General features: G+C 52.5%; 4 protein-coding genes across 4 annotated transcripts, besides 1 other annotated feature; 1 reads left to right on the forward strand and 3 right to left on the reverse strand.

Moving 5' to 3' along the window:
* Positions 1–17197: part of a sequence feature (contig 1.100 1..337251(-1)) that runs on past both edges of the window.
* On the reverse strand, positions 312–1470 carry ANIA_05854 (NAD(P)H-dependent flavin oxidoreductase; the record flags this gene model as incomplete). The annotated part of the gene is made up of 3 exons (XM_658366.1): positions 312–1098; positions 1148–1409; positions 1458–1470. 3 exons carry the CDS (start codon positions 1468–1470, stop codon positions 312–314), a joined length of 1062 nt encoding a protein of 353 aa, XP_663458.1.
* ANIA_05853 (uncharacterized protein) lies at positions 1768–3725 on the forward strand (the record flags this gene model as incomplete). The annotated part of the gene is made up of 8 exons (XM_658365.1): positions 1768–2071; positions 2274–2302; positions 2334–2589; positions 2635–2781; positions 2831–2942; positions 2996–3122; positions 3192–3422; positions 3498–3725. 8 exons carry the CDS (start codon positions 1768–1770, stop codon positions 3723–3725), a joined length of 1434 nt encoding a protein of 477 aa, XP_663457.1.
* ANIA_05852 (enoyl-CoA hydratase/isomerase family protein) lies at positions 3909–4836 on the reverse strand (the record flags this gene model as incomplete). Its single annotated transcript, XM_658364.1, has 2 exons — positions 3909–4350; positions 4415–4836. 2 exons carry the CDS (start codon positions 4834–4836, stop codon positions 3909–3911), a joined length of 864 nt encoding a protein of 287 aa, XP_663456.1.
* On the reverse strand, positions 5736–17019 carry ANIA_10735 (uncharacterized protein; the record flags this gene model as incomplete). The annotated part of the gene is made up of 3 exons (XM_658363.2): positions 5736–7268; positions 7336–15107; positions 15321–17019. The coding sequence occupies 3 exons, from the start codon at positions 17017–17019 to the stop codon at positions 5736–5738; spliced, it is 11004 nt and encodes a 3667-aa protein (XP_663455.2).

Genomic DNA, 17197 nt, shown 5'->3' on the forward strand with positions numbered 1-17197 from the left:
TCTGGTACGTATAGATGGATGGTAGGAAGAATTGAAGATGTGTCGAGAAGTGAGTGATCAAGTTGGATGAAAGGACATTTTTTGCCTGACTTCTAAGGCGATGATATACTGATCTCATCCAGATTTGGACTAGTTCGGTTTTTACATAAAAGACATACATAGCCAGTGCTTGAAGGATCTTGGAGAGTCATGAATAACACATTTCAGTTTAAAGGAACCGACGATTGCGTGGAGACTCAGTATATTGGATTCCAAGAGAAATTACACAGGTAGTGTAACAGGTCACTGTAGGGCATTGGCTAGGGTCATCATCACAGCTTGGAAACACTCCTCCCTCCAGTCTCCAGCAATGCCGCTGCCTCTTCAACCATACTCTCAACAATCTTCGCAGCAGGAAGCCTCTCGCGTACGAGTCCCGCAACCTTACCCATGAGCATCGGGTGCGCATTATCCAGGACCTCATCGTCGTCCTTCTTGGTATCCATGTCATGCGCCAACGGAATGATACCTCTGCCCTGCAAGTCCTGCATCTCCTGCTTGCGCTCGTTCTCCCAGCGCTTGATATACGGCGTGGCCTGAGTATTGAGCGGACGGCCACTGAAGATCGTTGTGCGGATGATATCGTCGAAACCAGCTTCCTGCAGCGCCTTCTGGTGGACTCTCGATGCACCGGACTCCTCAGATAGAATGAACCGTGTTCCAACCCAGACTGCACCAGCGCCGAGCATGAGTGCTGCTGCAAGGGATTGGCCATTGTACATCCCGCCCGCTGCAACCAGCGCGACCTGACTACGGGTGAAGGGACTGATCTTGCCTCGGAGAAGCTCTGCGACGGCGGGGATCAGGACAACGGTAGGGATGTCGCCAGTGTGGCCTCCTCCCTCACCCCCTTGGGCACAGATAAGATCCGCTCCGACTTCAACAGCTTTGAGAGCGTGCTTAGGGTGTCCGATCATGTTCATGTAGAGGACGCCGCCCTCGTGGAGACGATCGACTGCCCATTTAGGTGGGATACCAACGGCGCAGACGAACAGTTTGGCGCCACTTTCGATGATGATGTCGATGAGCTCGCGGAGCTTTCCCTGAGAGTAGTCATAGCTGACGGATTAACGATCAATCCACTCATTATTTGAAGTATGAAACATACTTGGTCTTCCGGGCGCCGCCGCCGACTTTGGGGATGAGGAGGTCAACTCCGAACGGCGCACTCTTGTCTACGAGATAGCTCTTGAGCTCGTTCAGGGCTTCGCGGAGAAGCTCTGGAGTATATGCGACTCCCCCAATCACTCCAAGGCCGCCGCCATTGGTCACGGCGGCTGCGAGCTTGGGGGAAGCAACATTAAACATGCCAGCCAGGAGCACTGGGTGTCGGACGCCCAAGAGCTCGGTGACATTGGTGCTGATTTGCTCTGCAGGACTTAGTATCTGCCTTCATGTCTGCAGATAGGGTGACATACTTTGAGGAGCCATATTAATTTTAAGCCGAAGCTACGAACATACTAGAGGTCATTTCTATTTATCTAACAACACACCTGCCAACTTTATTTTCATTTTCAGATAACAACATCTACCAAAATGCAGACCAAGTATGGGGGAGCCTGCAGATTCCCCGCGCTGCGTTCCCGAGTACCGAGATTGAGCATCGACCAGTCCCCACGGGCATCTCCCTTCCTACGGGCGCTTCCTCGGCAAGCAGCGGGATAAATAGGCCGGCAAGCACATGGGTTCGTCGTCCTTCGGCTTGTCGCACGATCAACCACGCCCACAATGCCTATCGCAGCAGAAATCCCAATTCTAGTCGGCGTCGGCGAGATCAACGACCGCGCCGCCAAAGGACGAGACGATGCCGCCGAACCGCTGACCCTTATGCTGCGGGCCATCGGCGCCGCCATTCAAGACACCACACTCACCACTGATGCCGCTCAAAAGCTGCAGTCGGCCATCGAAAGTGTCTCTGTCGTTGCAAATTGGACGTGGCCTTATCCCGATGCGCCGGGGCTGCTGGTAAAACGGCTGGGATTGCCTGGTGCGGTCCACACCGTTGAGAGCCATCATGGAGGCGATTCACCTGGTACGCTCTTTGATGAAGCTGCGCGACGAGTCGCATATAAGAGGAGTAAAGTGGCAGTCGTGACTGGTGCCGAGGCGTTGGCTTCATGTTTGTTTTCCTAGGTGATATGGCAGCGGATGGCCATGCTAACGGCAACAGTGGAGGCCTTTAAAAAAGCGGAGAAATTCCCTCCATCGCACTGGACTAAGCTTGATGATCACAGTTCAATCTGGGATCGAGAACGGCCAGAGGGTTAGCACTGCCGCCTTCTCAAGTTTGACAGAAGCTCACAGAATTAGACCTGGGTAGCCGACACTTCCTAGGGGCCCCAATCCAAGTATATCCCCTCTACGAAGCAGCTTTCCGAGCGCACAATAAGCAGACTCTATCAGAAAATCACAAAGAGTCAGCGGAGCTGTACGCTGAGTTCGCTCAGACCGCTGCTAAACTCCCTTTCTCTTGGTCCTATGGTCAGAAACCAGAGACGGCAGAGTCGATCGGGAACGTGACGAAACGCAACCGCATGATTTGCTCGCCATGTTAGTACCGGCCCCAAGACGAAGATTTCTCTAACAGGACACTAGATCCCCTACTCATGAATGCTTTCAACACGGTCAACCTGGCTGCTGCCTGTATCATCACCACGACAACCTTCGCCCGTGAACTAGGTATACCAGAGAGCAAGTGGATATACCCGCTAGGAGGCGCAGGCACAAGCGATAGCAGCCGATGTATGCTTCCCGATCGATGAGCGAATGGTAAAGTTACTGATGTGTCAAGTCTGGGAACGACCATTCTTCCACGCCAGTCGCAGTCTTTCCCAGTCTCTGGACGCAGCCCTCAAAATAACGGAGCTACGGACGGATGATATCGACCTCTTTGACATTTATTCGTATGCTTCTTTAGTCTATCATGCTAGTATGCAAAGAGCTGACTAGAATGAAGATGCTTCCCAATCGTCCCCAAGCTCGCAGCCCATCACCTTGGCCTCCCTCTCCACGGCACCAAACCCATAACCGTCCTGGGAGGCCTGACCTCATTCGGCGGAGCTGGGAATAATTACTCTATGCATGTATGTCTCTCACTTGGGCCTCTTCCGTTATGCCCTTCTGTACTTGGCTAAGCACAATAATGTCTACAGGCGATTACAGAAATGGCCCGCCAACTTCGCACCCGCAAGCAAGCTTCATCCAAGGCACAAAACGGCCTCGTCCTCGCCAACGGCGGCGTCCTCTCCTATCACCACACAGTCATCCTTTCAACACGGCCGCGGCAGGACGCAGATTATCCGATGTGGAATCCACTTCCATCGAATGTAGACGAGGAACATCCTCCTATCAAGGAGCAGGCAGAAGGGGGTGGTATTATTGAGGTATGTTCTCTATCATACTTCGCATAAACTCGTTATTAGTAAGAAAATGCACTTGAGCTCTAACGAAGAATCCAGACATATACAGTTCAGTTCGGCCGCGATGGTTCCCCGGTCATGGGTTTCGTGGTGGGCCGGCTCCTTGATAGATTTGGAAATGGGAATGGGGATCGGTTTATTGCGAATGTGGAGGATGCAAACACACTCCAGCAGCTTTGCAGTGGTACCGAACAGGTTGGGAAACAGGGCTGGGTATCCACGAAGGACGGGAGGAATTTGTTTGTTTACAAGCAAGCGAAGATATAGCGGTTCGGGGAGAGGTATGAACTACGCTACAGTTTGCGTTAGAACAATTTCCTGGGTTTCCGTGAATCACAGCATGAAAGTTACTCATACCGGCCAGCAAGGACAGAAATGATCCATACCCAATTAAACGAAGAGAGCTCATATGTAGTGCTCGGGTATATACACAGCAGGCATAACTTTCCCCTAAAGCTTCGAACCAACCCAGTTAGGCTTCCTCTTCTCCTTAAAAGCCTCGAGTCCTCTCCTTAAATTATCCCCCTTCATCAACCTCGCCCCATAAAGCTCCGCCGTCGCCCGACTACCCTGTTCCACAGACCCTGACTCCCAGGCCTCCCGCAATCCATGCCTCGAGACAATCACCGCGTCAGGACTAACGTCGGCCACCATGTTGGCCAGACTGATCGCATCATCCAGAACCTTCTCTGGTGTCTCAGAGATGCGATTCACAAGCCGTAGGGATTTTGCTTCCTGCGCGCTAATGCGGCGTCCAGTCAGGGCGAGCTCCGTGCCAACCTGCATTCCCACTGTGCGGATAATACGTGTGAGGCCGCCGGCCCCCGCATAGAGGCCGCGTTGGACTTCTGGGAGGGCGAATTGAGCGGTTGGTGAGGCAACGACCATATCACTAGTGATTATCCCGTTAGAATCGCATCATCAACGACAAATATAGAGCGACGCAGAGAACGAACCAATTTAAGCAAATCTCAAACCCCCCACCCAGCGCGAGTCCGTTCACAGCCGCAATAACAGGTTTCTTGCCTCTGCGCTGCGAGATCCCGCCAAAGCCATTTGGCATTGGTTCCCGTCTCACCCCTTCTGTCCCTTTACCTGAAGCAGAAGATGCATCATCATTCTTCGTCTTGAACTCAAGCTGCTCGAGCAGATCCGCGCCCGCTGAGAACGCCTTGCTCCCTGCGCCTGTGATTATGCCGACCCGTAGCGAGGGCTCCTCGTCAAACCAGTTCCAAATTGCGTAACCGTCTTTGTGGCCTTGCGTGGGGATCGCGTTCATGCGAGACTCTCGTGATATAGTGACGAGGAGGATGTGGGGCGTTGGAAAGGAGAGTGTGAAGATGGAGGAGGATGGTGGGGGCGTTTGGAAGTCAGGCATTCTGTATCGTATAGAGAAGCGGGTAGGTATAGACCGACTGGGGAAGAGAGGAGTTTCTGAGGTTGTGCCGAGCGAGAGAATGGTTAGGGATTTTGGATGTTATTGTCTGGAATGAAGACTAGAGTCCGAGGCAGCAGGAGCTTTCCCCGCAGGAGAAGCCGAGGCTCAATTGCTTGAGTTGGTATGACATTGGCAGCATTAATTTTGTCATTTCCACTGACTCTGTGGCTCAAAGATCAGGATTAACGAGGAAGGAAGTAACAGATCTAGGTGTAATCATAGTTGGTATCTTATCGAGCAAAATAGATAACATAGGTTTCCAGGGTAAGAAAGCAAACAGTACTGGGAAGAGAAAACACAAACAAAAAAATAAGTGGACACGCCGGGAATCGAACCCGGGACCTCTCCAATGCGAATGGAGCGTTATACCCCTAAACCACACGCCCAATGTAACACAAACACGTGATCCATTTCTGGCTTGCCTTATATTATTATGGTTCCCCTTTGGCCAGACATCCATAGAAGATGCTGCCGTGCACTGAGTATGAGGGTGCGCAGGTACTTCGTAGATCATGGAAGTCTGATAAATCGTATTTGATTTTAAGCGTGGGGAGCGCACAAGAGACAAACTGGCGCTTTTTCAAAATAAAAAATAAACGAATAAAATCTTATAAAATCAACATTATTATTTACATACGTACAGCCGTAACATCATAAGGTCTGTTCTAAAGCAAAATCATAAGGCCGTAAGACTCATAATGAACATGGTCTCAAAAATACAAAAAGAGAATATCATTAGTACCCATCCCAAGCAATCCTTGGACGCCAGAACCCATTTTTCATGCAAAGAACAAGCAAGCAGAGCAGAAAAAACAAGAGTAAGCAGTCTAGTGTGACGCCTAGATCACGTTACTCATGCTCATATTCATGCTCGAGGGCGCAATACTATGCACCGAGCGACTGGCGTCAATAGACATGCGGTCGCTACTAGTCATTCTGTTAAGTCGCTTGTCTTTGCCTGGTCTCGCCACGAGTACCTGAGCCGGGCAGACAACAACCTCGTCCTCTCCCTCGCCGGTGTCATTGCCCTTCTTCACAACCAAGGGGAACAAAACAACGCGGACGACGGCGTTTTGCGCTTGCAGCTCTTCGTTGGATGTAGTTTCGCCGCTGCGCTCGTTCATGAGGGATGCGTTGAAGAAGACCTGGCGGGCGAGGTCCCCGTTCGTGTCGTATTCAGGCTGTAGCGGAGGTAGCATGATGTATTCTGCAAGCTGAGTGCGCATTTCGATAGAGAGATTGACAGCCACACGAAGGACTTTGCGTAGGGAGTCGAGGAGCTGTGATTCGACGGGGGTGGGTGGAGGAAGAAGGCGGGAGAGAGTGTCGAAAATCTCGAGCGCGACCGCTTCAGTATCGCTGTCACGCTGTTTTGCGAAGGCTTGTCGACGGGATAGCAGGGTTAGAGTTGTGGCTCTCCAGCGGTGGATGGAACTGCGCGGGCCGACTTCGATGAGCTGTTTTTCGAGCGACTTGAGTTTCTGGCGCTGTTCGCGGTCCATTCCGAACAGGTAGCGTGTAAAGACGAATTCCCACACCATGGTCATGACGACAGACATGAAGACGTCGCGTCGACGGACACGGTCAGCAAGGTAGGCATCTGTGTCGGACCCGTCAAGGATAGCATTGTCGAACCGGTCGGCTATCTTCTCATCCTTGATTTCAATAAGTTTGCGGCAGCGACGGTGGTCGGAATGCTTCGAGAAGCGCAGAACCCATTGCTGCACATGGCCACAGAGTTTCTGACATGCGGCCTCAAAGTAGTCTTCCCCTCGGAACGCGATGACATTGTCGTTCATCTGGGCAGAGATCTGCTGTTGGAGTTCCTTGACTTTATCGCGCGCGCTCTCCAGCTCCTCGCGCAGCCGGCGTAGTTCAGCATTCTTCTGGGACAGCGCCGTTTCGATCTCTGCTTTAATGCGTTCGTGCAGGTCGACGGACAGACGTTCGTTTTGCGATCGCAACTGCTCGATCTCGCGCGCCGAGCTCTGTCGCAGTGTTTGGAGTTCTTGCGTATGAGTGGCAATAAGGGCAGCATTTGTTGAGGTGAGCCCGGCGTTTTCTTCATTTAGTCGAGCGACCTCCTTTTGGAACCATTCGACAGATTGTTGTAATTGTTCGAGCTCCGCTTCGCGATCGCGCAGGTCAGCGTCGCGATTATTAAGCGCCTGGTCGCTCTTCCGACGAGCGAGGCTGGCATTGCGTAATTTGTCTTCGGCGGCGTCGCGAGCGGCAGCAAGGTCGCGATTCTCTTGCAGTAGATGTTCGAGTCGGAATTCAAGCTCTTGGAGGTGTTGCATACTTCGGCGGTGCCGGACACTGGCCGGTCGGCTAGGCGACCGGGGGGAACTCGGCGTCTCACCCCAGCCCTCCTACTACTATTAGCATCCAAGCAAGAACGACCATCAAAAAAGACAATCAAGAGAGACTAAGACTTACATAGACGTCCGTCATGCTGCGGAGGGGCTTTTTGCCCTTGTCTCTGATGGGGTCGTAAGAGGAGGAAGATGCGATCTCGCCGACGTCCAGGTCGGTGGGGGCTCGAGCTGGAGGCTGGGGGATGGCCGCCTGTGATTGGTTGGTGCTGTCTGGAGCTGGCTCATCGGCCGCAACAATCGCTGCAAGTGCTGCTGCGCGCAGATCTCCACTGGCACTGTGCACGACCCGTCGCAGCGAGTGCGTGCTGCTTTTGGCGCTCGGCGGCCTGCTTGGTCGAAGAACTGGTTTGTCTTGCTCGGGGGTTTTGAGAATTCCTCGTAACCCTCGCTCCGGAGAGAGGTTCTTGGGGCTAGGCTTCTGCACCTTCTCCCAATCGTCGTCGGACTCGTTCTCAGGCGTAGGCCATGCGCGCCGGCCCAGCGCATTCTCCGTGAATTTTCTGACTGGTGTTTCGGGTCGCGGGAGGACATGTTCGGGTTTCATCTCCAGCCGGGGCGTACCGTCCCGTCCCATGGCTCGCTCATGTTCCTGTTCCGCAATCGGCGGAAGGGGACTGGGCGAGATATCTCGTTCGCGGCGGGCTTGTGCGGACTCCTCAAGAGACCAAGGTAGTGCTTGCTGGACATGACGCCCGTGGATCGATGGCGACCGACGAAGCTCACACGTAGACCCGGACTCTGAAACTGGGTCTGCAATAGATCGAGACTCTTCCCGAGACCCTTCTCGAGGATCCTTGATTGGCCGCTCCATATCAATATCAGGTTTGTTAGCGGGGAGTTCCCTTGTAGCTGCAATCCCAAAGACATCATCTTCTTGAGCTGGCTTTGATGTAGTGTCCTGCCTAGACTCGTGTTCAAGATTTTCTGGCGGACCCGATGTTTCGATCTTCGCTGGCAGTTCTATTGAAGCAGCACCAACGACATCATCTGCAGGACTGAGGATATACCCGCTATCCCTGACTTCAGGCTGCACCTTTCCATTTTTAGCGATAGGAGCCTCCAAGACCTGGATCGCATTATCGCGACTCGCTTCCTTTCCGGTCTCTTCCTCAGCCCCATCTTTTACCGACTGAGTCGGGCTCGGGTTCGGGCTCGGTCTGCGAAAGAACCCTCGCTCGAGGTTGGGAAATATGCTGGCAATCTTGTCTGACACTGGAACCGTTGTCTTGGGCTCTTCCGCTTTCTTTCCTTGCGCAGACTCTACATGATGTAGGGCCCGCAGGGCCGAATCGGTGCCAGTCGTATTAAATTCAACTGTTGTCACGTCTCGCTCGATAGTGCCAGTCATCGCTTGGGCTTTGCCCTCTTTGGCTGCTTCTTCGGGAATTCCAGTCACACGCTCTATAAGAGCCTCAGGAATAGCAGACTCCTTGAACTCAGGTATCTCTGGTACAAACGGAGCCGCATGAGCTTCAGGGGACGATTGAGCAGATTGATCGGTGGCGTCAATCTTACCTTTGTCCCAGTCTATAGCAGGCCATGCGTCTTCATCTTCACGGGCTGTCTCTTGAGCTTCGACCGGCTCGGGAGGTGTGTGAGAGGTTTGGTTCCGAGGTTGGCTGGCTTGCTCCGCCTGCTGGTCTTCTAGCTGTAATTCTTCAACGTTTTCCTTGCTCTTCTTGGAAAGCGGTATACCCTCCTCTTCGATTGGCTCAGCAATCGGCTCCATTGACTTTATAGTCGGTGAAATTCTCTCGCCCACCAATTCCCTCGAGTAGTCTGTCTTGGGCTCTTCTATCATTTCTGGCCCAAGTGTAGACCCTGGGATCGAGACCTTTCCTTTCAAGACTTCCACAGGTTCTGCCAGCATTTGCTCATCTTCTTTTCCCTCAGGAACCTGCACCACAGCCTGCGGGACCGAGAATTCATCCTTGACTGCGTCCATCGTCTGAACTGGGTCTTCCCTCTCTTGCTTCTCAGCTTGTTTCTTCAGCTTCTTCTTCTCCTTCTTGGACATTTTCCTTGTCAAAGGAGCAGGCGCAGACTCAGGCTCAATGGCACAACTCTCTTCCGCAGTAGCCGCCATCCTTTCCGTTTTTGCGACAGCTTCAACCGAATCTGTCTGTAACTCTAGCTCTGGCACCCGTTTTTCTCGCAAAGCCTCCTTTCCAGATTCGACTGTCATTTTCTCCCGGATATCCTCCCGCGGTACATCTAGCTCCTTTTCAGTATCTTCTGGAACTCCCTCCCGCTCCTCCCTGATAACTTCGCACTGAACCGGCTTTTCTGGTGCCCTATCCGTTTCTTCATCCCCTTTCGCTGGATCATTTGTCGGTTCATTAGTTGATCCATGATGTAGCTCGACACTCTCAACAGGTTCTACCGCAGAGAATTCAGCTTCAACGGCATCGGCTGCCTTAACGTCTTTCCCAACCTTCGTTTCTGCAATAGCAGAAGCAGTGACCTCCCTTTCTAACTGCTCTTGCTTCTTGGCCTGTTTTTTTGCCTTCTTATTTTTCTTTTTAGACTCCTTCCGGGTCAAAGCTGACTCGTCGAGAGCAGCAGGAGGCTCCTCGCGAGACTTATCTCGGGAAAGATCTCCGAGCGATGTTTTAGGTTGCTCATTCTCCCTTGTCGCTTCAAGGAGAATTGACTCTGGAGCTTCAACTTGAGGAGCCTTTTCCTCCACTTGAGGAACGACTTCCAGCTGCTCCTCAAACTCGCCTTTTTCCATAGGCGCTGGCACTGGACCTTCGAGTTGAGGTAGCCCCATTTTAATGGCAGTATCGGTTTTTCGCTGCCCCTTTTGTTCGGCTGGCTCTAAAGGAGTAGACTCTGGTGCTTGATTCTTTGAAGATTCACCTGTCCTCTCGGTCTGGATAGCGGGCTCTGTAGCACTCACAGGATTCCCTTTAGAGGAGTAGATCTCTTCAGGGGCAGGAGATGTACTTATATCGTGGACTGGGCCTGGGGGTGCAGAAACGACGGGTTGCGCATCAAATTCGGGTAGCTCCGCGTCGAGCTTGCTTTCGTCGACACTGACCCATGAAGACTCTGGTCTAGCAGTCTCCTCAAGCACTAAGGCTGTGTCTTGGACAGCTTCTGGAAAGGCAGGCTCGACAAGCTCGTGGTCTGTGGTGTCGAAGTCTAGGGGCTCAAGAGTATCTCTGGTAGTGGCCTCCGCAGCTGCCTCCTGCAGAGTAGGCTCTTCAGTAATCTTGATGTCGCTTTCGGCCCCGTCAAAGACTGAACTATCGACCTTGGTCTCGTTTTTCGTAGCTAAATCGGGGGGGCCCGAAGCCTCCTCCGTAGACGCCGTCTCCTCCTGCACCTGCGAAGCAGCAGCCTTGTCTGCTTGTCGTTGTTTCTTCCTCTGCTTCTTGCTCAGTTTTCTTGAAGGAACAGCTGGCTCAGTCGCAGACTCTACGCTGACGACATTTTCCGTGGACTGAGTGGGTTCGGCTTCTTTAGCAGCCTCAGCTTCCGTTATTTGTTCCGGGATTGCTTCCTCCAAACGCTCTTCGACAGCCCCAAGTGCTTCGAAAGTACTATGTTTGAGTTCTTTTTGATCCGCCTCTTCAAGTTTATCAGTTGCATCATCTGAATTTTCTTTCTGCTCACTTTCATTCTGTACTTCCTCTCCCAGACCCGTGACCACCTCAATCTGACTGACGTCTTGCCCTTCAAGCATAGCATCGTCCCACGTTTCAAAGCCAGCGTCCTGTTGACTCTCTTCTACCACTTCAGGATCGGCAGTAGTAGGCGCAGGCTCGACCTCGATAGCCCCCTTGTCGACTTCGGTACTTTCAGATTCACTCTCGGGGATAAGAACCGGGAAGGCTATGTGTTGCTTCTCTTTCTCTACCTGCGAAGACACATCGTTATCAGTCCAAGTCAATTCTTTATCGGTGCCGCCGCGGGATTCGGTGTCGTGGGACTGATTATCTTTACCGTCTTCTTCTGCAGGCGAGAATGCCGTCTCAGCGGGTACGTCAATCTTCATTTCACTTGTGCCAGGTGCAACTTCGTTGGTCGGTATTTTGGAGTCTAGAGCGTGCTCCGTTGGAGTGGATGGTACGGTATCTTTCTCCGGGGCGAGCAGCTTGGATTGGCGCTTTTTCTCTTTCTTGGCCCTTTTTTTGTCCTTCTTGGAGAGTCCTGTCTCTGGTGTGGTTGTCTCTGCAGTCAGCTCCATAGCTTTCGACTCGACTTGTTCAAGCTGTGAAGCGGAATTTGGTTCCTCGGTTTTGGGAATATCAGGTCCGTCCTTGAGCAGGTCCCCAGAAGCTTGAACTGCAGAGACCTCTCTATCATCATCCAGGGGGGAGTCATTTGATGTAGGTTCTTCGAGGATTTGTTGCTCATTCTGCTCAAGGACTGGTTCGTTTCCCGGAACCGGTTCGGGAGATGCAGTGACTTGTTCGGTGACTTGTTCGGAGGGCGCCTCACATTCAACAGGGGCATCATTTGTTACTAACTCTATAGCCTCTGTTGAGTCGTTGACTGCAGGCTCAGTGCGTTCAGGAGAACCAGAAGTTTCGCCTTGCTGTTCTGAAGATTCTTCAGCTGCAAACGAGACAGACTTGCGTTTCTTCTTATCTTTCTTAACCTTTTTCTTTGATGGCTTAGCCTGTTGTTCATCAGTGGGCGGTATATCTTGGCTTTCAGGCTCATTTGCCTCTAGCTCGGTGGATTCAGGAATAAAGGGCGGAGCAGTAGCAACTTCTTTTGGCTCAAAGTTAATATCTGTGTCAGTGGTGGATTCAGGTGGGTGCTGGGAGGCGGGCTCCGGAGAGTCTGGCTTTGGTTCAGCAGATTCAGGCACAGAAGGTAAGGACTCTCCAACCGCAGCAGCAGTATCAGGAGCAGCCCCTTCAGCAGTAATCGTGATGGCTTGAGGGTCGACCACTTCTTGTTCGCTAACGGAATCCTGCGGGGCAGTGCTGGGACCCTCATCCACAGAAGTAGAAGACAGGCTCTTCTTCTTCTTCTTTTTGTTCTTTTTCTTCGAGGACGATGTCTGCTTTTCTTCTGCGGGCTCTGAGGACTGCTGCTGCTCCTGAGACTGAGCTGGGTCTGGCGTTGGCTCTCCAGGTAGAGACGAAGTAGTAATTTCCTGCTCGTCGGTAGTACGCACGGTATCTTCGTGTTGGGCAACGGACGTGTCATCTGTGGTTGTTTCTTTGAGCATCTCAGGAGCAGCAGAATCACGAATGGTGTCTTGCTGAACTGGAGTTTCAGGGGTAACCTCAGCAGGGGCTGAAAATCCTTCAAGTTTCTCAGCTTCCTTTACTTCGTCCCTTGTGGCAGCTGCTTCGGTTTGAATTTCTTTCGGTTCGCCCTGTTCAGCTGCTGTTTTCAGTGCGGGCTCAATAGGTGCATCTTGGCTAGACAGATGTGCACGTTCCGCGGAGTTTTCTGAGATGTCTTCCTCCTTCGCGGAGGTAGCCCTAGGCGAAGCCTCAGCTCCATTCTCATCACAAGAAACAGACTGTCGCTTCTTCTTTTTCTTCTTCTTGGCGTTTTTCGAAGTTGTAGGTTGATTGTCTTCTGTCGGCTCAGTCACTGTTGTATTGCCCTCAAGTGGCGAAGCGTCCTGACGAGCAGGTTCAGTTGGCTGCTCTGCCACATCAGGGGTCTCTTTCTCGGCAGTCTTATCCTCTTGCAATTCTAGAGTCGACTGTGCCTTGGTTGTGTCGAGTCCCTCAATGGCGAGGTCCGTAGCTCTGTCCTGTGAAAGTTCTAGTTCGGGCTCAACGGCCTCTGTAGTTATTGGCTCGCCCACCACAGTGGGGACATGAATTGCGGGTGCTTCGTCGTCAATCTGCTCACCATCCTTTTCTGCGACTTGCTCATCGGCTTGCACAGGAAGTTCTTTAATCTCATCTACCGGGCTCTCCAGAGCTGGCGTTATCGCATCCGTCTGCTCAACCTCTGGTTCGGGGGTCTCGGGTGTCTGCTGATCATCCTGGGCAGGGACATCAAGCAACTTTTTCTCCGTATCAAACTCGCAGGTTTGCGTCTCTGGTTCCGGCACATCAGGCGCAAGGGATTGGCGCTTCTTCTCAGCCTTTCTCTGAACATCTGTCACTGGGGCAGCCTCGAAGTCAGCCAGGTCTTCGGGGAGAGCACCATCGGCTTCGGCCGGAAGCTCTACGTCGCGCGACGTCTCCTCAACAGGATCTTGAGTTGCTACTACTGGAATTCCTTCAGAACCAACAAGCTCGTCAGTCTCAACAACGACATCAGGGGAGCTTTCTATGACCGGTGTTGGGTCTTGAAAATCGGTTCCGGGGGCACCAGCAACTTCGGAGGACAAGGCCTCTTCGAATACTGAAGATACGCCCTGCTTCTTTTTGTTCTTCTTCTTGCTCTTCTTCCCAGTTGACGCGGGCCCCCCAGCGTCGAGCTCGATAGTCGCTTTTTCAGGCACATGTGGTTGGCCGTCATTGGTTTCTGAAATCTCCACTAGGTGACTTGGAACTGTTTCGTCTTTAATCGCCACCTGAGTATCGACGGCTTGGGCGTCGGTTGCCTGTTGTTCGGTACCTGCTTCGGGTACTTGTTTGTTGTCGTCGGGCGGTGGTACTTGACCGCTTGTTTCGAGTGGGGTGGTAGCGTCTTTGGGCTTTGTTTCGGGCTTAGGATTGGGCCCCCTTTCGCCCTCAACGGCATCCGTTAAGATGTCGATGTCGTCGCGGAAATTCACTTCCTGCGCTTCTGAATTGGACTTTTCATCGCCTAAGACAGATGCTTCAGGACCAAGCCCAGCTTGCTCTGACGTTTCAGGCAAAGATGCACTAGCTGCTTCAGGCAGAGGTTCTGCTTCAGCAGTGCTCTTGCGCTTATTTTTCTTCTTCTTCTTACTGGCTTTACGAGAGAGCGGGATATCCTCTGTCTGTGGCTGCGGGAGCTCATCTTTCTCTTCTTGTTTCGGCTCGTTGGACTCGTGGGCAGTCTCAGCTTCAGCTTCAATGGGACGAACCGCACCGTCAGCGGTAGGGTATCTGTTTTGCTCTTCTAGGTCTGGGGTGCGCCGCTGCAGGACTTCAGCTGGCTGTTCTGCTACGGACCCGGTTTCGACAGGCTCAGAGAGGTCAGCAACTCCACGCCCAGAAGAAACATCTTCCGTTAACACAGCTGGCTCTTCAACTGGCTTATCTTCAGAGACGACCACGGCTCCTGTTTCGAGAGCGCCTGGTTCTTTGTCCACGATAGACTCCTGCGTGTCCTTCAAAGTCTGATCTAAAGCGGTGGCTGACTCGACAGCAGCGTCTTGACTCCGTTCAATGGACTTGGCCGCCTTCTTCTTTTTCTTCTTGGCTTTCTTGGAGAGTCCAGTCTCTGTGAGAACCTCTTGATTCACCTCTGCCTGAGTCGAAGCGGGTTCCTGGGCTTCGGTTAATTCAATCCTCTTAGGAACGATTTCTGGGGTAGCTTCCATGGAACTCGGCTCTTTCTCCTGTGGAGATATTTGCTCAGTGATTGGGCCGGGCGTTTCTTCGACCTGAAAAGAATCGTCCCCTCCAACAGCATAAGCCTCAGGATTTGTGATATGTTCAAGAGAAGGCTCAGTTTCTTCAATAACAGAAGTTTCTGGTGCAAGAATAGATGTGTGCACTTCCTCAGCTGGTTGATCAATGGCAGTGATAGGTGCTTGTGCGGACAGAACATTGGCATCAGCATCCGCGCGTGAAGGTGTGAACTCAGGTGCCGCTGTGTTGGCGGCAGTGTCAAGCAAATTCTCCTCATTGTGGTTACTCGAATCGAGGCTCTTTCCGCTTTCCTTCGTTTCCTTGTTCTCTTCCGAAGACGGTGCGTCTGGTTCTTTTTCTATAGGCTGACCTTCAACGGCGTTAATCTTGGCTACGAGCACGGGCTCTTCAACAGCCTTATTCATCGGCCCAACAGTAGGCTCCATATGTTCATTGTTGCTGATTGAAGCTGCTTCTAACTCGATATATTCGAGCTGCGGCTGTGGCGCAGGCTCAACTGTTGCCTCTGGTTCGGGAACCTTCGCATCGTCAGGTTGCGGCCCAGGAGCACGCACAGACTCAGTTGTTGGCTCTGATTCGTGGGCTTCGACAGTCTCAACTTCCGGTTCAATTTCCCGTTTCAGCTGTGGCTCATGTTCAAGCTCAGTTTCAGCGTCCAGCACACTGTCCTTCTCAACATTCTCAGACTCCGTCACAGAGACATCTCTTGCAGCGAAAGGCTCATAGAGGCCAGACTCTACACGTCGTAGCGTCTCTATTCCGGATGGGAGATCCGTCTCCCATCCCTTCTCCTCCACATTATGATCAGCCTCATCCCGACTCATCGCATCAAAGAACTCATCCTCCGTGGTATCAGCGACGGACTCAGCAGGCTTATTTGTCTCGCTGGGTGTGGTCATGGAGAATTCCCCTTGTACGGCATTGTCCACATTGGCGGTAGCAGCCATTGTGGCGCCTACGATGGAGGCGAAGCCCCAAGGTGTCGGGTGGATGTAATCGCGTTCTGTCACGGTTCTGGGGGAGTGTGACGGGGTTAAGTCTGCAAGGGTAGGCACATCGTTGCCGGTGACTGTTCGGGCGTCATCATCTTGGCCTTCGACTTCAGCTTCAAGACTCTCGCGTTTGGAATCAGCGAGTAGCTTTGTATCAGGATATGGTGTTGAAGCAGATGAAGCAGCCATAGCCGCATCAACGGACCCCATGGATTCGGTACCGTTATACAGATCAAGACCCGGGATATCTCTTTCTGCCGAAGCGAGTCCTTTTGCCGTCTCCGCCCCCTGCGTGGGCGTGACCATCTGCGCATCAGAAACAGAGACGAAATCATCCTTGTCGTCCGGACTAGAAGGTCTCGAATCTGGGAGAGGGGGTAGATTTTCAAGATCCGTCTCCACGCCAACGACTGACCCCTGAGCTGAAGGGAGAGCCACGTCCTCCTTTAAGGACTCCGGCAAATCAGGGTACGAGCTTAGCTCCGCATCCCGTAACAATTCCGACGGAGAATGGAACTCGTAACCAAGCTCTTCCTTCCTCGAAAGATGACGCGGTATTCCAGAGCCGAAGGTCGCGCCAGTCGGCGTATTCTGCTGCGAGCCCAGGATATCATGATGCTGCTCGATTGAGACCGGCTGCACCTCCCAAGTATTCTCATCTCTCAAAGCCGTAAGATCCTCCGTCGAAGCGCTCTTACTGCTCGGCAGCGAAGGCAATGCCTCATCGCCAAACTGTCCTTGGTCAATCTTGCTTGAGCCAAGGCGCTCCACGAGGAATAGTGGACGAATTTCACGCGAGTTCTTGAATTCAAGCGAGTTGGGCCGGCTTCGACGCCCCTGTTGGCTAGGAGATACAGGTGAGGCGCCTGGAGGAGAAGTCACAGAGGGTGAGCGCTGGAGCCTTGGTGATGAAGGCGGAGGGCGGAAGTGCAGGGGTACGGCGGTGGGAGAGTCAGCAAAGCGAGAGAGAGATGGCCGTCGAGGACCGGGAGAGATCGAGCGGAAACCTGAGTCGGGGACGATTTTCTCCGACGAGGGTGGTGTCGTTGAGTGGCTTCGAGGCCGGCGGGAAATGATCCCGAGCCCTAATTCTCCTCCTACTTCCTCTGCGGGTCTTGCAGAGGACTGTTTAGGCCCCGAAGTACTACCATACTCATATTCGTGCCCATGCTTATGCTCGCCGGTGTCCAACGGCGACACTGGCATTTCAGGGCGCTCGACTAAAAAAGGCTGGTCTCGTTCGCTGTCTAGGGACATTCTGGATGTTGGTTCCTATACGGTGGAAGGAGAGGAAATACGTTCAGCAAATGCATCATTCAACAATCAATAAATAATCAATCAGGTTCGGGTCGTTAGCCATTGGACATCGGATGGGCATAAACATGAAGTGATGGTTTACAAGATCATAAAAAAAAGACATCATCACATCGCAACA

This window comes from Aspergillus nidulans, chromosome I (assembly GCF_000011425.1).
Source record: "Aspergillus nidulans FGSC A4 chromosome I".
Classification (NCBI taxonomy): Eukaryota; Fungi; Ascomycota; class Eurotiomycetes; order Eurotiales; family Aspergillaceae; genus Aspergillus; species Aspergillus nidulans.